This window comes from Tasmannia lanceolata, unplaced genomic scaffold, assembly GCF_043159265.1.
Source record: "Tasmannia lanceolata isolate RefF3 unplaced genomic scaffold, GAP_Taslan_0.1 ptg000025l, whole genome shotgun sequence".
NCBI lineage: Eukaryota > Viridiplantae > Streptophyta > Magnoliopsida > Canellales > Winteraceae > Tasmannia > Tasmannia lanceolata.
The window spans coordinates 13,091,588-13,114,317 of record NW_027518702.1 but is presented as its reverse complement, the minus strand read 5'-3'; the positions used below and the strand labels follow the sequence as shown (position 1 = coordinate 13,114,317).

The following is a 22,730-nucleotide window of genomic DNA, read 5'->3' as shown; positions in this document are numbered from 1 at the left end:
GCAAATGCTGGGAAAAACATTTTCCAACACAAAACGCTTCGCCCCCGACAAAAAAGAAACCCTAATTTCTCCATGCTTTTCCCCTTGCAGCCATGGAAACCCTAATTTTGAATCTCGCGATTTTGTGAAAAATCTCATCTTAGTAAATCAGTTATAAAGGTAAGATTTTAGGCCTAATTATCCTTGTATTCTCGTTTTTCTCTTTACCCCTTTTGAGATCTCGAGCTTTTCACGTTTATTTGACACTCTGTTTGGTTATTATTATTTTGATTTCATTTTTCATATGTCGTTAGATCGTGGAAGAGGTTTTCACTTTTCCTGTATTTGTTATTTGTCTTTCACAATTAGGGTTTGTAGCTAGGGTTTCATGATTCGTATGATCTTAAACATGTTATGATCTGCATGATCTTACAAATGGGATGCTTTTGACTAGTTTATGTAACAGATTTCGTTGGCTGCTTAGGTTCTACGATTAGGGTTTGTTTATATTGATATTTTCTCTTGTTTCATTGTAAATTGAAACGCCTATCCAGTTTTTTGGATTTGTTTATTGCCTTTTTTTTAAGTACATTTTTGAAAGAAAAAATAAGGCCAAAGCCAATTTTAATTGTCTTTCATAGTTAGGGTTTGTGGCTGTGGGTGCCCACTCTCTCTCTCTCTCTCTAAGTTCTTCAATTTCATGTTTCTGTTTGTAGTTAAAAATCCGCAAATTACATTGGTCTAAGGCTTTGTGGTTGGGTGGCATATGGATATTTCGATTTTTCCAATGACATGGATTTTGTGTCATTGTGTTCTTCATTTTTAGTGTGGAAAAAGGATGGTAACTTCAAGACCATAAATTTTGGTTAAGTCATTTTAATCTCAGCTCTAAGTGTTGAATGTGTATGAAGTGTTGCTTTCCATACATGAAATTCTGCCTAATTATCACAGTATGTGAATGGTTGGTCAATCTCATTTTATCTATCTGTTTATAGTCAGTACTTCAGACGGCTTGGATCATGTGAGTGAGGTCTCTGGCTTGTCGGGCATTCGTAATGGGGCCTACTATATGACTGGTTTCGATCTGTGTACACGTTCCATGGTATGAGGGACAGGGGGGGCTGAACAAAGCATGTTGTTCCACCCCATCCTTAACCAATTTGTCCATTGTGTCGTTTATTCTTACCCATCGACTGCTAGCTAGGACTTATAGATCTGAGAATAGTTATCAGAAGCTTATTAGTTGGGTGAGAGGCTACCTTCCATTGAAGCTCGCTTCAGAAGCTAAATTCTTCCCACTTCCCAAATTTAGGGATAGAGTGCTTCCTACATACTTCCTATTTACGTGATTATCCTTTCGTGGAAGAGAGTTTTCACCATCTGATAATGCCGAAGGATTGTATTTGAAACTTAAAAACTCGTCTTAAAGTTTCAAATAAAAATTATGTAAATCTTTTTTCTAAAAACTTAAAAACTAAACCTATATGAATAAAACATGTAAAATTATAAACTACTAAAACTTGTAACTCTAATAAGACACAAAGTTTTCTTTACTACTTATAACCCTAGCCTACGTTAATCCTTCCTCTCCAACCCACTCTATGCTGCATCAATACGGATACGGGTGTCGGAATCCGACACGGTTTTTTATTTTTTACATAATAATATGATTATAACAAATAATATATTAAATTTTTTTAATATGTTAAATAGACATAATATTTTATTGGGTGATGATATTTTCACTCCCCCCTGCAGTACGCATTCGCCTGCCTTTTAACGTGATTTGACGTCAAAAAGCATTAACGTTGCCTACTGTTCACGTTATATGGGGGGCGAATGCGTACTGCGGGGGGGGGGGGGGGGGGGGAATATCATCGCCCTATTTTATTTCCATTTAAGAAATTTACTATTAGGATGGGTAAAACTCAAAACAGGCGCTAACTGTAAATTTGTGGTAGTGGTATTCAGAAAAAAAACAGATAAAATAGATCTAGAAGTGTCCTTGCACCAGACCATTAATCAGCAAATGTCCATGCATTCTTTTAGTGACATTTTCCTGTTATTTTAGCAAATGTTCTCACTACTTAATTAAATACTTCAAATAGCATGATTCCCTTTTATCATGAGCCCCTATGTTTAATGTATTTTTTGAGTTATGTGCCTTAGATTTAGCTCACGAATTCATTCCATTTCTTCGTTGTTCTCGATCTCATTGATTTATTTTTTGGCTTGTAGAAATTTGAGGGAAATTTTGACTTTATAGTATGGGAGATTGTCGTAGAGGTGTCTGCTGATGAATTACTGTAAAAGTAATGCATGGACACAGCCCGGGGTCTGCTCTCTTTGTAAATGCTGAGGTGGATTCCATGGGAGGAGTCGTTGATGGTGGAGTGCGTTTAGATAGTAAAACTTCTCCCCGCCGTGCAGCCATTGAAAAGGCTCAAGCAGAGCTTAGGTAATTCCAGCGTTGTTTTTGTGTGTTAGTTTTTGGTGCTCATTTTATGTAGAAGAATCAAATTATTTTTTTGTTGATTACAGACAGGAATTTGATGTGCGTGAGGAACGGAGAAGGGAACTAGAATTTCTTGAGAATGTAAGATAATATGGTCCTTATGTTTGTCTTCCATGCTTCATTTTCACGGCTAATTTTACATTATCATGTGACTTAATCAATCCATTTCTTTATTGCAGGGAGGCAATCCATTGGATTTCAAGCTTGGTCCTACAACTTCAATCAGTGTGCAATCTAGTTCACTCAAAAATCAGCTTGCTGAACAGTATGGGATTAGGTAATATAATATTTTGAAGTAGGTTACTAGTATGGTTTTAAATTTCGACTGAAATCTGAAATTTTGGTACGAAATTCTGGATGTCGGTCAAGACTGAAACCAAAATGATCCAAAACTGAAATTTGACCTTTGGTCAAAATTTCATTAAAATGTTTTTTATTATTATTTTACCGAATTTCAGCCGAAATTACCGAAAATTTCGACCCAAAAGAATGAAAATTCATATCTTTTTACCGAAATTTCGGTTTTGGCCGAGTCCGAAGCCGAAACCGAAATTTAAAACCATGGTTACTAGGACTGGATTGGTAGTAATAAATACATAGTTTCTTGTGAGTTTAGTAATGGTTTGTTCTATTGTTACAGTGAAGCAAAAGGTAGCTTTGCATTGACGGCTTCACCTCATGGAGATTCTGTTGACAGCAGTGGCATACCAGGGCCTCCTCCCGGCAGAGAACCAAATTTTGCCGATAATCTTTTGCTTTTTGACGGTGAAAATGATATGATTGGTGGGGAGAGAAATGCTAGGATCAATATTGCTCCATCTGAACAGTCTTCCCAGCTGGGCCTTGGGGTGAAAAGTCAAGCATATGCTCGAAGGAATAGGAGTAGATCAAGTCGTGACAGTGAACGTCCATCTACCCATGGTAATGGGTCATCTATTTTACCCTCAAGGGGTGGTGCAAATGGGATGCTATGCGAAACACAGGCAGATAAGGACCATGCTATTTCTTCCATTTGCAACTCAAAAACAACAAGCCCAAATGGTAATGTGGCTATGGAGTTGGATGCTCATGAGGTAGCAACTGACCAGGAAAAAGTTGGAATGCCTCAAGGTGGATCAGATGTTAGGGAAAATGAATATAATCAACATTCTCAATTGGTTGATCCTAATGCCAAAACTTTTGAACCACCTGGTTTGGGTGGCGAAAATGAAGAGAGAGTTTCGGTTGGACCCAATAGTGCATCCTCAACAGAGAAGACTGAAAATTTCAACTGTTCTGGTCAACTTAATGGGGTTAGCATTTCAAAAAGAGATGAGAATGACCTGCAAAACGATGTGGGATTAGACTTAGAGTCCTGTACCCAGATTGGTCATAACCTGGATAGAAATATGGTCAGTGGCCAGTGTTCGATATTAAGGACGGCGGTCAATAGCAGCTCTAATGCCTGTTCCAAAGAACCTTCATCCGTATTTAAAGAAACCCCTCATATACCACTACTTTCGAATGATGTTAAAGAAAATGAAATGTCAAGGGATGTTGATATGCAAGTTATTGCTACTGATGATCTTAAATCTGTTAGCCAGGACTTAGATGTTCAGGTCAAAATTGAGGAAATATGTGATAATAGATCTGAGCTGCAAAGTGAAGTGAAACCAGAAGGGAATTTAGATACTCAAGCAGGTGATATTTCCAGTTCCAAAAAGATGAGTGTATGTCCTCAAGCTGGACTTGAGTGCACTTTGACGTCCTCCAATTGTGAGCCATCGGAGGCTACTCTTTTAGGGAGGAGTTCTACAGCTGCCCTCGAGCTTCAAAACTGTTCAGGAGACCAAAAGCTGGCAAACAAGATGCGTGAAGATGTTATTTTGAAAGAGGCCCAAAAAATAGAGGTTACTTAATTGTGATGCTTCTTTTTCCAGGTGTCTGATTTGTTGAAAAGGAATTCGTTTCCTGGAAATATCTGACTAGTGCTTTCATTAGCAGGCTAAGCGTAAAAGGGTTGGTGACCTATCTGTTCGTAATTTTCCTATAGAAAAAAGGCAAAAATCTCATTGGGATTTTGTCCTTGAGGAAATGGCATGGTTGGCAAACGACTACATGCAGGTCTGTTTTCCAGGAAAGATCCTTATAATTTGTTTTCCTTGTCTTTTTAACTTAGTTTTTTTTATAATATGCATGATCTAGCATCCTATTTGGAAAATTGGTGTTGATTTATCTGTTTCAAATGTAATATTTACCTTATTATACCATATTATTACACCCACTTGCCTTGGAAGAAGATACATTTTCAGCTTGATTGCAGCAGTTCCTTGCACTTCAAAGCCATGGATTGAAATTTCGGTTTTGGATTTATTTTTGCAAAATTTGGTCATTTTGGCCGAAATTATTTCAATTTAGGTCAAAATGACGTAATTTCAGGCGAAATTGAAACCAAAATCCAAAATTGCAATGACCGAAATCCGAAATTTCGGACCTTCGGCCGAAATTTAAAACCATATTCAAAACTAACTTCTTTTATCCATAAACTATGTGAATAGGAGCGTGTTTGGAAGACCCATGCCGCAGCCCAACTATCTCACTGGGTTGCTTCTACTGGTCGCTTGAAGTTTGATGAGGCAAATTTGCGTCGTAAGCAGAAAAAAGTGGCTCGCACCTTGGCAAAGGCTATCATCCAGTTCTGGCGTTCAGCCGAGGTGCATCTAAATAGTAATGATCCCAGCTTACAAGTGCATGAAGAATGCAACTTGGGTTTATTTGGAATGTGGAAGGCTAATGGCGGGGAAACTGTCAACGGCACGGTTGAAGAACCCATTATTGCGCAGGTCGTTTACTTCATCTGACATCAACTGCTAGTGCTACACTGTGACTTTGGATTATTTATTTATTTATTTAAGTGTCTAGTTATGTGGGGAGTCGTCTTTTTTTTTTTCCTTTTTTTTTATTTGGGGAGTCATCTTATGTGTTTTCATTTTGATTTTTCTTTATGGTCATGATTCTTTTTATTGTGTTTTGGTTTTACCTTATATTTGTATTCTCAATGGTTGGTTGAACTTGGGGAATATTGTTATGGCATAGCATAAGCTAGCACTGATTATTTGCTTGACCTTTTCTGCCATTTTTAACTTTTAAATTACATTACTCTCTAACTTCAGAAAATCCAGTCAGAGCTTTATGACCATAACATGGATGTTGTTGGAAAGGAACCAGTTCCCCTTCATTACTTTCTGGTTTTAGATTGCTCTTTATATAATTGTTATGTTTTCAAAAAAGAAAAAAGAAAAAAGAAAAGAGACTGCTATTTAGGTAGGTTTAGGTTTGCTAGTTCCTCATTAGTATCCTTGGTGGAGAATTTTTTCTGGCCAGAGCTTTATCGCTCATGTAGAGGATTCAGGCTTCTTCATGTATTTCTTTCATGATCTCCTCCTACAACTAGAGTATGATGACCAATCACTCATCTTTCCAAGAATCATTGTATTGCCGTGTCCTACAAATTCCAGGCGCATATGGTGGGTGGGGGGTGGGGGGGGGGGGGGGGCATTTGCTTTTCGGATGCATTTCAATGCAGAGTTGGATCTTCTTTGGTTTTTTTTTTTGAATGATATTTGGATCTTCTTTGTCGTTGAAGCAAAATACCATCCTTTTATGATATTACTACTTAGAATGGCAAGCTGTTTGTTCCTTGAACACTCTTTAGTCTTTGTACTTGTGATGGATATTTTTTTGGTTCTTGCAGGAAACGCACAAGCATTTGGAGGAACAAAATTCTGAAAAAGCTCTCAGATTTCCTATTCAAGGATATGCAGTGAGGTTCTTGAAATATAATAGTTCCTCTGATTATCGACTTCAAGCTGAAGCACCCATGACACCTGACAGGTTATCTGACGCTGGCATTTTAGAGATATCACAGGAAGATCAATTTTCGGAAGTATGAACTTCGTCCTTTCATACTTTAAAAAGTATTTAACTTTCTCATCGTAGTTGTTTACATTTTGATGAATATCTCTGATTATGAAAATCTTGCGATGTTTAACAAGATTTCTCGATACTTTTCCAAATGCTTTAGGAGCTGAGATTTGCCAAGATTTCAGTATTTTTACAATACTATCTTGACATTTTTTTCGAAAGAAAGTGAAATTTACTTTAAAAAAAAAAAAGCCGAACGAGGGGAGTCCCTAGCTACAAGAAAGAAAAGCAAAAAAAAATAGGCTGCACACAGCTACGCTATAGTGAAGACATTAGATACTTCCCGTTATTATATCTGGTTTTGCTACCTTATCTGCCAGGGCCATTGGACACGAGCAATACTGCCTTGATATTTCCATGAGGTTTCATTTAATTCTTTCCTCATTCTTCGGAAATGATAAATGCGCCCCTTTTCATCACTAGGGACACTCAGCAGCAGCGTATCAATGACTGCCGAGGGGCTGATGTACTTCATGTCAGAAGTATTCAACAGATTTGATTGCCACGTACTCTGCAGTTGGGTGTCCCATGTGATGAAAAGGGGCACATATAACAGTCCCTGCATTTATCATCTCCCCCCCCTTCCCTCTTTCCCTCTTTTAATTTCCTCTCTTTTATTTTATATCCGACCATAATTTACTGATGATGCCCTGAAAAATAAAACATTGAAAGTTTCCTGAGATATTCCCAATACGAGAAACTTATCACTATGTTCTTGGAGGCCTGTTACTTAAAGCTATACTTTCTGCTCAAAGACTTTTCGGAATCTTCTTATTTTCATCCATTGAGGATGTTTGTGTTGGGCCCGCAGAACTTCTGCCCAGCATTGTTGGCATGTGCTATTCATCCACTTTCGGTTGTCTACAAGGCACTAAACACTGATTTTTATTCTTGGCAGGAAAGCCTTTTCTACACGTTACCCCCTGGTGCGTTGGAAGACTACCGAAAATCTGTGGAATCTCTTTGGGCTCAATATGAGGTAATCACATGCTCACAGATTTTTCCTTAATGCATCATTGTTCCTTGTACTACGAGAAATACACCAGAGTATCAGTTTGACGAGTCATCCTTACAAGAATCTCAATTTTAATTTTTTCAATCTGTTGGTTGCTAACATGGATGTAATCTATTCCTAATTAAATATTGCAACATGTGGCCACCATTATATAACTTCTTTTGTAATTCTTTCATATATCATATATGCTTATAATCAAGAACAGGCCTGGTCTCATAGCCTCCCAAGCCTCACCAAGTGGTGGTCTGCCACAATCTCCACCATGCACGTGTCATATGTGTGGTGATTTTGCTTGTTCATCAAGTGGGCCTCGCTATGGATTGGGTCACTGCCCAAAGATTGTACTGAATGCACAATATGGACCGATCCCTTGATGGAATTGGAAATTAACTGTTTAAATAAAAAATGACAACCTTTTACATTGACCATTTTTTATTTTTTTTTGAAATGGTCTTTTTACGTTAACCGTGCTAACACTCAACTGATTAGATGGTTAGGATCATCCTAATGACGAAATTGTTGGCTTATGGCCAAGGTTTAAAATTTCAATATCAATCTGCATATTGGTCAGAAGCCGAAATGTTATGTATTGTTCGTATATACTTATCGGGCATATCGACGATACGTATCCCACCCTTTGAACCTTTCCCTTTATTTTCTACATAACCAAGAATTTTAGCATTAGGTTTTACACTTTTATATAACTCAATCTCTTCTAGTCTTGTCACCCGTACACCCTACCCTGGCCCTTTCACCACCCCTTATTTCCTTACCCTTTTAGAACTGTTTGGGCCTTAGTTTAGTTAGATATTTTTATTTTACATCTGATTTATTAGGACAAATTTGACAGATCTGATTTTTATTCATTTTGGGAATTATTGTGTGGATTATTATTTGGATTTAGATGACTAGTTTTTTTGATGTTTGAATTCTTAAGATTAGCATTTCTTTGAAAATTCCTTGCCGTATTTGATTATTTATGATCTGTTTATATGCCGATTTGGGAATGCTTGTTGCTGTTATGTTGAGATAAAATCTATATATTACTTCATTTTTCAAAAAAAAAAAATTCTATATATTACTACTAATTTACTACAAATTCATCCATGAACCTATAGGTTTGCACCATTAGCCCATAACAATAATATTACATATGTACAAACATAATTTACAGTCACTAGGCATGTAATTGCAAAGTTCAAACACAAATTACGTTCATCAATCCATAACAATAATACTGTAAATGTGTTCATTGAAAGGAGAGAGGGTTGGCATCTCCCCTGACAGGGACGGGAATAGCCTTCGGGCTTACCTGTTATCTCACATGGTTAAGGCTCTCCACTGCAGTGGATCTAACCCCATTAATCCCATTTTTTAATCATTCAAAAAGAAAGAGACAATAATACTGTAAATTTACAATGAGTCAATGATACATCTGATCATGTCCTTTTTTTCAGATCTTTTTCTTTTGTCTTTGTAATTTATTCCTGTTTCTGTTCATATGCCATCTATTCATTCAATTGGCATTCTTTTTTTTCAGAAAATTGACAACATGAACCAAGGGGAACTTGAGACATCTTTGTTTGATTATGGATCAGGTATTGGTTAAGGGCCTTGCCACTTAATTTTTTTCCTTTGTTACTTGAGTACCATCATGGTGTTCACGTTTTTTATTTGCATTCAGACTGTGTAGCTCAAGAAAATGCATATGAAGAGGATGAAGGAGAAACATCCATGTATTATTTTGCTGGAGCCTTTGATCGTAGCAAGTCATCAAAATTTGCTCAAAGGAAATGGAAAAACTCACAGAAGTCATATACTTCTAGATCATATGATGCGACCTCTGATTTGCCTTATGGACTCTGCCTGGAAAACAAATTAGGGAACCAGACATCATTGTTAGCAGGAAAAAGGCCTTCCAATAGCCTCAATGTTGGATTAATTCCAACAAAGCGTGTTCGTACAGCTTCAAGACAGAGGGTTGTAAGCCCTTTTGGAACTGGACCACAAGGGGCAAACAAAGATAATGCTTCAAGTGGAGATACTTGTTCGTTCCAAGATGACCATAGTTCATTACATGGTGGATCCCTGCTTAGAAAAACTTTGGAAGTTGAGTCCACAGGAGACTTTGGAAAGCAGTTACCCTTTAATGGTACTGAAATATCTACAAAACCGAAAAAGAAGAAGGCTAAGCACACCTTGGGTTATAGAAACTCATTGAATTCGACAGACACTGCAGGATATTTTAGTTCCGAAAAAGTACGATACTTTGTACTCAATTGTTTCTTTTTATTTCCACGGGTTAGGCATTTAAATCATGCTATTACAGGGATCAACATTTGAACAACGATGGCAGATGGATTCCATGGTGCATCATGAGCAGGTGAGTTTTGTACTGTTTACAAAAAATTCTCGAGAACACCTCACTCTTGTTGTTCGTTTATCTCTGTTTTAGCTTATTACCATTAAAAATAATAATTTTTCGTATTAAAAATAGGGGTCCGATATCATGCGACCATGTTTTGATAATGAGACGAACTAACCGTGTTTTACATGTTTTAACCAGCTGTAAAAGGCTATTAAAATTCCCCAAAAGCTGTCAGCAGCGAATCAGACTAGTGTTAAACAAAGTGAATGTCCTATTTTCAAAACATGGTTGTGATGCTATTAGTAGCCTAAAAATATTAGAAATAATAAATAATTATTAAAAATCATAAAAAGGAACTGACAAGGTGTAGTGCTTATTCTAGCATTTCCTGATTCATCATAAAATTTCATCCTTTGCATGGACTTTCATGATTTTACAGAAATTTCACTGACATCCATCACTGATGTTGACATGCTTCCATTTCCATGGCTATAGAAGTCTATACTGGAACTGACATTCAACTATCTTGATCATACAGTCTATTGATCAATCGCATATTTACCCATCTCTCATCCGTGCATGCAAAGCATTCACTTATTAGTTAAACTATGAATTTACAATACTCATGCTTGCATATACATCATGATGCGATGCATATGTGAGTAAATTATACCTTATTTATACACATAATAACGTATAATTTGAGCCGGGTGGTCCTTTCACCTTCATGAAAATTTTCTAGGGATTCATTAGCCGACCCCAACTAGTTTGGGACAAAGGCTTAGTTGAGTTGAGTACATAATGCTTTTTATAGTTTATCAATACACATAATAAATCACAGGATCACTCATTTTGTAGCATGTTATCAATACAACTTGGATAAAAATGCATACATGATCATCAATCTCAGCCCTTAAATCAACCTAAATAAAGCCTAACCTCTATTATGGAGCAGCCCAAAATAAAAATAGAAAGTGCATCACATGTTGTCTTAAAAACAGTTCACATTTTCTGTCCATAGGCCCCCCTCCAAAACCCACTGAAACTTTCCCAAACATTAAATGAAAATCGATAAAAATCTGCATAAAATTTTCTTAGTATGGACAGTCGACATGATACCAAGGCATTCTTCTGAAGTTTCATATATTGGTATATTGATGCAATGATATTAACAACTGATATGTATATGGTTTGATGGGAGCGCTAGAATTTATTTCGCAAATAGTTTCTGAAATGTTTGGGAAGTGTCTGAATTCTGAAACGTCTTTCTAACAGTCATAGTGGGCCAACAGAAAACCGACAATTAAGATTGACAGACTAGATCTTTTCCACACTGCTTTGATACCATTTTATATTTACTTATTTGCCTCCTGAAGCAAATCTTATGTTGGATGAAATAGAAAATTTTTGAGCTAAATATGTACTTAAAAACTTGGCATTCTTCTTCTTTTTTCCCTTTATGTTCCTGTCCCTTAATGAGAAGATTTTTTTTTTTTTTTTAATCATGGAACGGTCTCCTTTTTGCACCTGTAGCATATTTTCATGCTTGATCTATGCATTGTAAGTATGTTTCAGCACGGGGTTTTGCTGGTAAGAAAACGAAAGTGCTGAATCCGGCAGTGATTTCTAAAATTGTGTCATCGTTGAACTATTCTTTCATTTATGAAAGTTTTATTCTTCTGCTGTTTTGGAGATTTTCCTGTAAGTAGTGATACTCTTTTTTGATGTACCAGCATATAGAATGTTGTGCCTTGTTTTGGTGTAGCAGTTTGTTGTGTAAAAGTACCAATGTACCATGGTGCTTCATTTTTATTCATTCGTTAGTTGTGCCATAATTATTTTCTTTTATTGTGCATATTTATTGTTGGATCTCTTAGTTCTGCTTTTTCATATTTGTTCATAATAGGGTATCATGCCCTAATACTGTTTTTTGTAGTAATAATTACTTTCTGCATGGTTCGCTTTGAATTGCAGAAGGACCAATCAAAAAAGAGATTTGAGAGTCACAATTTTGAATCTAATGGAAACACTGGTGAGTCTCTTCTTCAGCTTGTCTAACAACTGCCTTTAAATGTTAGCCATTTTTTCTTTACCTTAATGTACCATGTGAATGAACGATTTCCATACATTTGTCGACAAGGTCTGTACGGCCAACATGTGGCAAAGAAGCCTAAGCTCTTGAAGCACCTGCCAGATGGTGCTCCTGAATTCTCTACGCCGGTGACTGGGTCAATTCCTTCTCCTGTTACTTCCCAAATGAGTAATATGTCCAATTCAAATAAGCTTATTAAAATGATTGCTAACAGAGATCGGGGCAGGAAAGCTAAAGCACTAAAGGTATATGCTCTTTGCTGCTATGACGATGGTTCGATTGATCCTTTATTGTCAATCATTACATGTTTGAGCTTGTGAATTGGATCTCTTTCACCACTATTATGTCATAAGCTTTTGGGTCCTTTCTTAAACATAATTTCGCATCATTCCCATTCCCAGGCTGTTTATAGTATCAACTTTTTGTTCCATGGAAATCAATTTCCTGCTGGCATCTGTGTTACTTTGTTTCACTTATTTATTATTACTTTGTTACTAGCCTTCAACTTTTTTATCTTAGTTAAGCATTGCTTGTTTAACTTTTTTCAGTTGACACTCATAATAGGTTCTACTTTTCTCAATAGGCGGTCTTCCTTTTTTGTGGGGATTTGGGTTAGTCTGGAGTGTTTGGTTTTCTTTGTATTTGTCCTGCACCTTTATTTAAGGCTCACTTTCAGCAGTGCTTCTATTTTCTGTGTATTCTTGTTTATATTATCTTGTGAAATATGTGATCGTTGAGCTTGGTTATCTGTTTTTGTAATTTGTGTGTGGATGTGGTAAGTTTTGCATAGTTAATCCCCTTGTTGTTATGTTTCAATTCCGAACCCTTAAATCGAAATAAAAACTAGATCCATTGGTTACCAATATTTGATAAAAGATATGCTATGAACCTTAGATAGCGTAATTCATTCTAAGAAATATTATAAATTTCTGTAAATCATATATCTTTAATGGCTTAACCCTGGCCTTTTGCAGATGCATGCTGGGCAGTCAGGGTCCGGAAGTCCATGGTCAATATTTGAAGACCAGGTTAATATGCTTCTTTAGCTGTATTTTCATTTGGGCATTTGTGGGGATGGCAAAAAAATCTGTTAAATATTTAATTTTGTATCTCCAGGCACTTGTTGTCCTTGTACATGATATGGGTCCAAACTGGGAGCTAATAAGTGACGCCATCAACAGTGCCCTGCAATTCAAGGTGAAGTCACTTGTTTATGCTGAAGCAACATTTTTTATTTTGTTTTCTTTTTATAAATTATTACCATTAAAAAAAAAATCTTTTCTAAATTATTGTTGTTATTTAAAAAATGTTACTATTTGTTCTCTGCTGGGAGATACAAATATGATGTCATTTACCTGTCCCACATGTACAGTGTATCTTTCGTAAACCCAAAGAATGCAAGGAACGCCACAAAATCCTAATGGATAGGAATTCTGGGGATGGGGCTGATAGTGCAGAAGATTCAGGGACCTCTCAAGCTTATCCAACCAATTTACCCGGCATTCCAAAGGCACTATTCTTTTCGCTTCCTAAGTTTATTGAAATTTGAATTTTTTTATCTTATTGGATAACATTGAATTTTATACTGTGAAATATTTCAAGGGCAATAAAAACTAATCCAGTCTTCTGTTAGTATCTTCACCAGGGCAGTGCCAGACAGTTGTTTCAGCGTTTACAAGGCCCAATGGAAGAGGATATTGTGAAGGCTCATTTCGAGAAGATCATTCTGATTGGACATAAGTTACATTCCCGTAGGAGTCAGGTTTGTTTCTTGCTGAGTCATTGACTTTTCATATGCAAGCAATTGTTTTTTTTTCTGTGCACATAAAAAAAAGACCCAGAACATACATCTCTATGTAGTCTTCTTGTGAATCAAGCTGTAAATATAGGTTTAAGTTTTAGGGTTTACTGTGAGTCTAAATGTAAGAGGTAGTTATTTCTTTCAGAATTTATTATTGTCACAATAGTTGACTATTGGGTTAACCAAGGGCATTTTTAATTTATGTTCTATTTTCTCTGCTGAATGTCATTTGATAATTTGATTTGCGTGCTTTCTTTACTTCTATTCTATGCCAAATTTGCTCATGACCATGATTTGGTTTCTGTGAAGAACGATAATCAGGAAGTGAAACAAATAGCCCCAGTCCACAATTCTCACATTCTTGCTCTTTCTCAAGCAATCCCGAATTACTTAAATGGTGGCACTCTAACGTAAGTCCTGGTCTTTATGTGATTTCTCAAGATACCCTATCACTCAGTCTGAGTTTGCATCTCTCTGGAGCTTCCTCATTGGTTTGCATATAGTAACTTTTCTCTTCTGTTGTTAAAAAATCTAACTGTAATTTGGTTTTATTTAATGTAATGAAGGCCACTTGATCTTTGTGAAGCAATTCCATCAAGTCCAGATGTTCTTTCGCTCGGATATCAGGGGTCTCATCCTGGGGCCCTTGCAGTTCCAAATAATCAGGGTTCTGTGGCGTCAGTGCTACCTAGTTCTGGTGCAAACTCCATGCTACCAGGATCTTCTAGTATGGTTCTAAGCAATACATTACCTCCGGTGTCTGCTGCACTCAATGCACCTAGGTACTATGTAATTAAATAACTTAGAAATATTTGGCACAGTAAATTCTTTTTTTGTTGTCTATTAACTTATAAAAGCATGGCACTGTTCGGAAAAAAAAAAAAAAAAAAAACTTATAATAGCATGGCTGAATTGTTGTAATTCTTGCAGGGATGTACAGAGATATGGCGTGCCTAGACCAACATCTTTACCCATTGATGAACAGCAAAGAATGCAACACTATAGTCAAATGCTTTCTAGTAGAAACATGCAGCCAACTGGGGCTTTGCCAGTTGGAACAGATCGTGGGGTTCGTATGCTACCCGGGGGAACCGGAATGGGCATGATGTGTGGGATGAATAGAGGCATGGCAATGCCTCGGCCAGGGTTTCAGGGAATAGGTTCGCCGGCTATGCTCAACATGGTTTCTTCTGGAGGTATGCTTTCCTCTAGTGGGGTTATGATGCCACCAAGCCCTGTTAATATTACTGGTCAAGGGAACTCCATGTTGAGGCAACGTGACGCTTTGCAGATGATGCGGGTAAGCTTATTTTTCACTCATACATTTGCTTCCAGTCTTTTAATTTGTTGTTATATTCTGTTTTCTTGATTGGTAAAGAGCAACTATTATCAATGGGTAGCGAAAATATAACAACTAAAGGTGGTATAGAGGATACGTTCAAGTCTTCAACTCATTTAAGGACAGGAAACCTAGTTGTAACATAATTTCTTTTCCTATCAATGTTGTAAATCACATGAGAATCCATTTATAAGATCTGTGAATCAAACTAAATAGTTCAACATCCAGTATAGTTGTTTGAAGCCGTTCAAAATAATATATATATATATATATATATATATATATATATATATATATATATATATATAATTGTGCGAAACTGAAAATCGCCATCCATGACCACACACTTATCTGGAAGTCAACAATTTAACGAATTTCTCAGTACCTCTGGCATAGTCGCATGTCTTACAAGCGGGCCCAAATGGGCATTCGATTTTGGTCAGTCAGAAGCTAATGAGGTACTGTCATGATTTTGCTGTCACAGTTCATTATGTTTACATTGACCAACCTAAAATTTTATTGTATAAATTGTTATCTATGTGAAGATTTAGTGGCCTCGAACATAATCTATGACTCTAATGAGGGTGATATATTATCAATATTGTTAATATTCTGGCCTATATGTTAGTGTATCTGCGGTTCTGGATTAGAAACCTGAAATTGAGGAAAAAATTAAGTTGGAGTAAGTTAATAAAGGTTGAGTAAGATTAAATTCAAAAAAGAAAAGTCTAAAGAAAAATTGTTTACTTGAGCTCAGTTCAGTTATTTTTAGAATGTTCAAAAGGGTTTAAATTCTAATGGATAATTTTCTCCCTAAAATTAGAAACCAATATTGTATGATTTATCACTTATTTTGGTTTCTACATGTAACATGCAATAATAAAACAGAGGCCGTGAATTTATAATACAGGAAAAGACCATTAATAGGTTTTTGCCTTTGCCAATGAACTTAATTGACTTAAGTTGTGAAATTCAAAATTTTCAGTAGTAAACTGGTAATTTTTGTCTGTCATTATAATCATTGTTTCATTTAGTGGATAGAATTGGTAATTGTCTTGTAATCCATAATTGACACCTATAAGGATCTGCATCTTTTCTAGTATCTACTTTGTCCCTTTCACTCATCTTATGCTATGATTTTTCACTTCTATGCTTCACTTCCCATCCTACTAGTGCACGCAGATTGAATTGTAGTGGTTAAGATGTTTATTACTTATTTATCTATTAAAATATTGCAGTATGTATTGTGCTGAGGAGACCCTTGATCACTTATTTATTCAGTGTATCTTTGTCACGGAGGTTTGGTCATTTATATTTAGATTTTTTAGGGCGTGGTCTTGAAAGACGACGGTGGAAATCGATGCGCGGCGTAAGTAAGATTGCGTTAAGAACAAAAATTTTAACTTTCCACCCACCGAACCAAGATCCTAATTACTAGATGAATCCATGGCGATGAATTGAAATACAAGGAAATAAAGCATACCAATTGATTGACCAATACTACCAATCACTGCTTGATCTACTCCCCGCTAGGTGCCCGACGTTTCTCAAACCCGAGCCGCTCTAGAAGTCGTAGTTTCTTCTCACATTGCATGGTTGAAGGAGCAAGAGGAGAACTTCCTGGGATCCAATCCCAAACTTGAAATCCATGTGGCTTCCTTGTTCTTTCAAGAACTAGAAGAGAGAGAGAGAACGAAATTTTATGGTAAGGGTTGGACGAATTTTGCTAAAAGTTTGCAGAGTGCTGGGATGTAAAATTCGTCCACCTTACCCCTCATATAGAGCTCCAAGCGAAACCTCTAGAGTTTGGAATTTTGGTTTTAATAAAAATCTTTTCATTAAATTGTTTCCAAAACAAGATGGGCACATGCCTGAAAACCTTTTCGCTCATGGATGGTTTCCAGATTCCAAGAGGGCTTCTCACAAATAGAAACTCTCTCCATAACTCTCTTCCCCTCTCAAATTCCATCTAATAGGAAATTAGACAATTCCAACCCATAGGAATTGAGCTCAAACCAAACCAATAGAATTTAACTTACATCCAATAGGATTTTAGTATTTAATAAGTGTATGCTCAATTAACTAACTTAAGTCCCAACAATAGGAATTAAGTATTAATCATACAAGTGCCCCACCATAGTATGGTGTATCTCCTCTAATAACATGTCTAAGCACCTTATGTATGGTGCACCTCTCTGTATCTCATACAGTGGGATCCAATCCATTCCACGCGTACGATCAAATCTAAAACCCGAATTGTCCAATAATCCATAAGGGTCTAGCAAGTTGTGAGAGCGATCGTCGCTGGGATCCAATGATCGTTCTTGCAGGGCCCACCATGGGCCCCACTGTGATCTCATGCAATTTAGTTCAATTACGATCGCATTGGGCAAGTGGCCCCTACCAGGACATTACCCTGAAGAAGACCTTAGATCAAATACCCCAAGCACATCCAATGTGCTCGTCCTTCCTCCAATGCTACATTTACCGAGTTGGCCCTACTGGCGTGGACAACAATTACCCCCCGGCCCCAATCAATGGTATACCTTTTGATCTATCAATGTAGCCCCGCAAATGCATTTGCAAATTTCTATTGAAAACATCCAATGCTTTACATAAAACCTTTGATAAACAATTTATCAAACTGACTGGCCAATCATAATTTAAAGGGCCTAGTTGAGATCAAAACTGTAAATGATTTTCCTTTATGAGATAGGTAGAGGATTCCTTGTCGGGCGTCACTATTGATCCCATGGGTTTACTCGATGACCCAATATTACCTGCTGACAATCCTATTTGGATTACGATTAGATAGACCAGAGCCATAAGGCACGCCCACAGGCCAAAACGAACCCTTAGGTCTAAGGACATATCCTAGGGTCCTGTCTGACAAAATAACCGTATCCAAATCCTTTTCCACTGGTTATTCTCTAAAGTGATCCGTTGAGTGCGTGATCCAATCATCACAACCATTTCACCTGCTTAGGGTCAACTACCGCAATGACCGAGATAGGCCACCTCAATGCGTGTATGGAGGCATGATCGATGCTGGTTATGTACACGTACGAGATGTCCAATCTCAATCCCCAACGAGGAAGATTCTAGGTCCGCAAAGAACCGGATGTTCAAATCTCCCTGCCACGTGATCTTTATGTGCATGACCAATCCTACAATGCTACGTAAGGACAAATGTGCGTCTAGAAGCACATCACACACTCCAACAAGTACCCAATAGATGTCATGAATCAATAAATTATAGTTTCAATACGACAACAACCGGCTTTTAGGGCATACACTCTAACAGGTCTATCTACAGCGGGGACCAACAAATGAATGGTTTAGACCATCCAATTAGGTAGGCGCGACTGTAATTTTTTCTGTGAGTGTATTTTTATGGAAATACATGCCCACGTACCATATAAAATCCCTCAAAATAATGTTCTTTATAATCAGTTGTGCAAAAACTTCATTAACAATCTCTATTTTCATGTACAATATGCTGGGTCAGATAAAAAAAGATCCTAGGGTTCTTCTGAACTAATGACGCTTGATCTTGTTGGCTTACTTACGCATTACTTGATTTTGACATTACGACTATAAAGGTTTTAGCCACATGTACTCAGCCCTTAGATAAAATGATTTTATAGTATCCAATGCTATACTAATATAGTAAAAATTGTTTTTTTAGATGATATTAGACACCAATTAGTTATTTACCATGGAACTAGAAGATATTAAACACCAATTATTTATTTAGCATTGAACCAAGTTGGTTCCTCAAAATATAGTTTATTACAGACATGTTATTTCTTCCATGCATGTTGCATGATTCTAATTTCCTCGTAAGATTTGAATAGAAATGGTAATTTCCAGTATCAATACTTTTTTTCCTAATTGGCTAAATTGATGAGTTTTAGCTTTTCATTATATGCTACAGATCATTACATTGAGTGAGTGTTCCTTCAATGTTACAGTTTCCTTAATGGTGTTCCTTTTGATTCTGTAGCCTACTCAGAATCCTGAAGATCAGAGGCAAATGATAGTGCAGGAGCTTCAACTCCAGGCTACACAAGGGAATGGCCAGGGCGCCCCCCCATTCAATGGCCTAAATACCACATTTTCTAATCCAACAGTTCCTCAATCAGTTCAAACATTTCCAGTCCAACACCAACAGCATCAAATGCCACCACAATCACATGGGCTCAACAACCATCACCACCCTCATCTCCAAAATACTAGTCATAGCCCACAACAACAAGCCTACGTCCTTCGTCTGGCTAAAGAGAGGCATCAAATCCAACAACGGCTCTTGCATCAACAACACCATCAGTTGGCCCCCACCTCCAATGCTCCGATGCCCCATACCCATTCACCAGCACAACATCCTATATCACCTCTACAAAATGGTTCCCAAATTCAACAGCCAACATCTTCTCAGCCACCTCTGAATTCACAGCATCCATTAACACCACCTTCTCCAATGAACCACATTCCTTTGCAGGCCCAACAAAAACAACAGCACGGGCCCCACGGACTCACTCGGAGTCCTCAACCTGGGGGTGGCCTCCCAAACCAGTTGCTAAAGCAACGACAGCGGCCACAGCTTCAACAACAGCCGAGGCATCACCCACAACAACGACAACAGTCACAGTCTCAACAGGCTAAACTTATGAAAGGATTAGGTAGGGGGAACACAATGATGCACCAAAATCTCCAATTCGATGCATCCCATGTGAATGTGAGCCAAGTTTCTGAGAAAAGTGACCAGGTAATGCATCCTATGCAAGGCCAAGGGTTATTTTCTGGAGCAAATCCAGGGAAACAATTGGTGCCTCAAACCTCAAACCAGTCTCACCAACAACAACAAAAACTATTTTCTCGTCCTGCTCATCTTTCACCAAAGCAACTCCCCCAAATGCTGTCCCCACATCTAGATAACAGCAACCAAAGTCAGGCCCTGGCCCCGGCCCCAGCCCCCCATAGTCACACCATATTGGCACCCCAACCTCTTCCTTCTCCATTGTCTATGACCTCGCAGCAACTACAAAGGCAGACAAGTCAGTCACAACAAACTGTTCAGAGAATGCTTCAGCAGAATCATCAAATGCGCTCCGATTCTCCTATGCAATCAAGTGATCAAGTGAATCCACACTCGACAAACCCAGCGGTTTCTCAGTGCACGGATTCAACCAGTGTTGTTCCTGGGGTGTCCTCTGCAAGTACCCCTCCGTCTCAATGGAAAATGGAGCCATTGTATGATACAAGTAGTGCAACTCCGTCCACTCAACTGGCTACCATGGGAAGCTCTCCCCAGTCAAACTCATTGGGATCTGAGTCTGACCATATGCCTTCATCCAGCCAAGGGCTGCCCCAGAGGCAGTTCTCAGGGGGTAGCCCTATCCATGGACACAGTGTTGGAGGACAGTGGCAGCAACAACGACAAGTGGGACAAGGCAATTTATATAGCCGGCCTACAAATTCAGGGTCAGGGTGAAGGCATTGGGGACACTGGGTTGAGAATGGGGCTCAAAGAAGAGTGAGATCCAAACCAAGCTTGTAGTTGGCATGCCCGTGTTTCCTTAACTGTACAGGTAAATATTACAATCTGGCTTAATACAGATAGAGCTCTTATATTCATGCAGCAAATATCATTTAGGGAAATGATATCAGCACAACAACCATGTTTTAATAATTGCACAAATGTAGCTTATCTTTTATTTTCAAATTGACTTGTGAAAGCTTTTTGGGAACTGTAATGACCTTAGACAGCTCTTGAAGTAATAAAAGACGAGATGGGTTAGCACATATATCAAAACATGGTTATGCTCATATCATTTCCCTATCATTTAATACCTCAAATGGGGTATGTATTCGGATAGGATTACTTATGCCCATGTTTAGTTCATAATTTTTTTTAATGTTTGATTCGTTGGAAAGTAGCGAAGTAATCAAGGCATTTGGTTGTGCAGTAGGAAGCTGGGGAGACATGAGTTCAATGAGATCGAGTGCAGTGCAAGTTTCTGGTTGCCACATAAGGGGCACTGTTTTGGGTAATCTATTGTTTTTCCTTGTACATTGCTAGAGCTCAAAGGTTGATGTATCATTCCTTGTTGGTCCCACCAGTATATGTACAGGGTTCTTCGTTCCATTTTTGGCCCTACATTGGCTGTGTATTTTTATTGTTGTTTTACATGGAACGGCTAAAATGAGGGTGGGTGATGGGGTTGTAAGGAGACAAAAGCCTCTGTCCTCACAAAATGTAAATAAATTAATCAAGGGAAAATCGTACTCTCTTTTGATGGGTCATTTCTTTTGCTTGTAGACGAGAATACTAACTAAAATCAGCCACAAATTTGGTTTGCTGGTCCCTGATGATTCCACCAGCACATGTGCCTATGTTACGGTCTTGAGCTGAGTGGGGGCCTGCCTAGGTGTGGGACTAGGGGGGACCCACCCTGGTATGGGACAGGTTCAGAAGGCCTAGCCTAACGTGTTCCATCAGCTTTGGAGCTTTTAGCATATTGCTTAAGTACCTAACATTTGGTATCAGTGCAGCCACCATTTCACTTGTTCGAGTCTAAAGAGCTAGAGCAGCCGCCACGTCACTTGTTTGAGTGTGAAGAGGCTACCTATGGAAAGGACTACCAGGAAAAAAGGCCAGAGTGAAATCCGTCGTAGAGTGGACCGCGGATGAGGAAGTGTGGTGAAATGTTAGTCCTGAGTGGGGCCATGCCTAGGTATGCGACTGAGTTGGACCCAACTTTGTATAAGACAGATGTAAATGGCCTAGCCTAACACGTTCCATCAGCCCTAGAGCTTTTGGTGTATTGACAGGCTACTCTGTTGTGGCTCAATGCAATAACCCATGAAAGTAGGGCTTTGGTGCTCGTCACTCCCCTCTCCAAATGGCTCTAGGAAAAAAGACTAGGAAAAAGAAACATTTGAACCACTCCAATCTAAATCTATCACTGCTCTATTAGTTACTCAGTCATCTGTATGAAAAGGATGTGCAGCACACCTATTTCATTCTCTCAGTGCTGTGTCCGTCTCCCTCTTGAGTCTAATCGACTCAAATGTGACAGCATCTCATCCTCTCCCATCTGCACTCTTGGCTTCTCCTGGCATTTCCATTTAGGGGTGCAACTCAGATCGGGTTGAGGCCAACCCTAACCCAACCTGAGATAGCATTCCCTCAACCCTAACCCAACCCAACCTGAGCCTTGGGTTGAGATGGTCAACCCTAACCTAACCCATCTCTAAATCTTTCAACCCTAATCCAACCCATCTACACGAAACTGGGTCGGGTTCACCTTGGGAAAACAGAAAAATACAATAATCCAAAGAAAATTAAGATAAAGTTACATGACAGAACTACCGGGTGTGAATTCAGGATGATAGAACTCTCGTTTGGTTCAGGAGAATTTGCTTCCGGGCCTTGGTAAAGCTGGTTGAGGAGAATTTTTCTTCTAAGCTACCGGTTAGCTTCGTTAGATGTGTAAACTTCGGAAAATTGGGGAGAAGAGTTATAACTTTTGACTTTAGAGGGATGAGTGCCATGATAACATAACTAAGAGAATGCATTCGACCTAATTTTAGAGGAGCTTCTGATTCAAAGGTTTTGGCTTGAGAGATTATGTCTTTCGCTTAAACTAGGCTTA

At 38.2% G+C, this 22,730-nt stretch overlaps 1 protein-coding gene and 1 non-coding gene across 5 annotated transcripts; both read left to right on the top strand.

Moving 5' to 3' along the window:
• LOC143858312 (chromatin modification-related protein EAF1 B-like) lies at positions 1 to 21,378 on the top strand. Of its 4 annotated transcripts, XM_077368967.1 has the most exons (24): positions 1 to 159; positions 2,218 to 2,437; positions 2,521 to 2,575; positions 2,674 to 2,771; positions 3,135 to 4,383; positions 4,478 to 4,597; positions 5,032 to 5,316; positions 6,228 to 6,419; positions 7,356 to 7,436; positions 9,013 to 9,070; positions 9,157 to 9,731; positions 9,802 to 9,855; positions 11,815 to 11,872; positions 11,981 to 12,068; positions 12,147 to 12,177; positions 12,907 to 12,960; positions 13,049 to 13,129; positions 13,305 to 13,442; positions 13,578 to 13,694; positions 14,043 to 14,143; positions 14,300 to 14,515; positions 14,664 to 15,033; positions 19,079 to 20,663; positions 21,042 to 21,378. In XM_077368967.1, exons 2-23 carry the CDS (start codon positions 2,295 to 2,297, stop codon positions 20,564 to 20,566), a joined length of 5,652 nt encoding a protein of 1,883 aa, XP_077225082.1. In that variant the 5' UTR covers positions 1 to 159; positions 2,218 to 2,294; the 3' UTR covers positions 20,567 to 20,663; positions 21,042 to 21,378. The 4 variants fall into 4 exon arrangements, with proteins under 4 accessions (XP_077225082.1, XP_077225081.1, XP_077225080.1 ...); XM_077368966.1 differs by having other exon boundaries at positions 9,829 to 9,855; positions 11,981 to 12,177; XM_077368965.1 differs by having other exon boundaries at positions 11,981 to 12,177; positions 14,055 to 14,143.
• Positions 8,718 to 8,840, top strand: LOC143858353 (U6atac minor spliceosomal RNA). Its single transcript, XR_013238928.1, has one exon. It is a non-coding gene; the product is annotated as a U6atac minor spliceosomal RNA (small nuclear RNA).
• Positions 21,379 to 22,730: the final 1,352 nt, after the last annotated feature.

Bases quoted from the DNA above. Each gene is read 5' to 3' on its own strand.
- LOC143858312 (XM_077368964.1), top strand. From the start codon at position 2,295: ATGCATGGACACAGCCCGGGGTCTGCTCTCTTTGTAAATGCTGAGGTG. The intron at 2,576-2,673 runs GTAAGATAATAT...TCTTTATTGCAG, and splicing joins AACTAGAATTTCTTGAGAAT to GGAGGCAATCCATTGGATTT. The intron at 6,420-7,355 runs GTATGAACTTCG...TATTCTTGGCAG, and splicing joins AGGAAGATCAATTTTCGGAA to GAAAGCCTTTTCTACACGTT.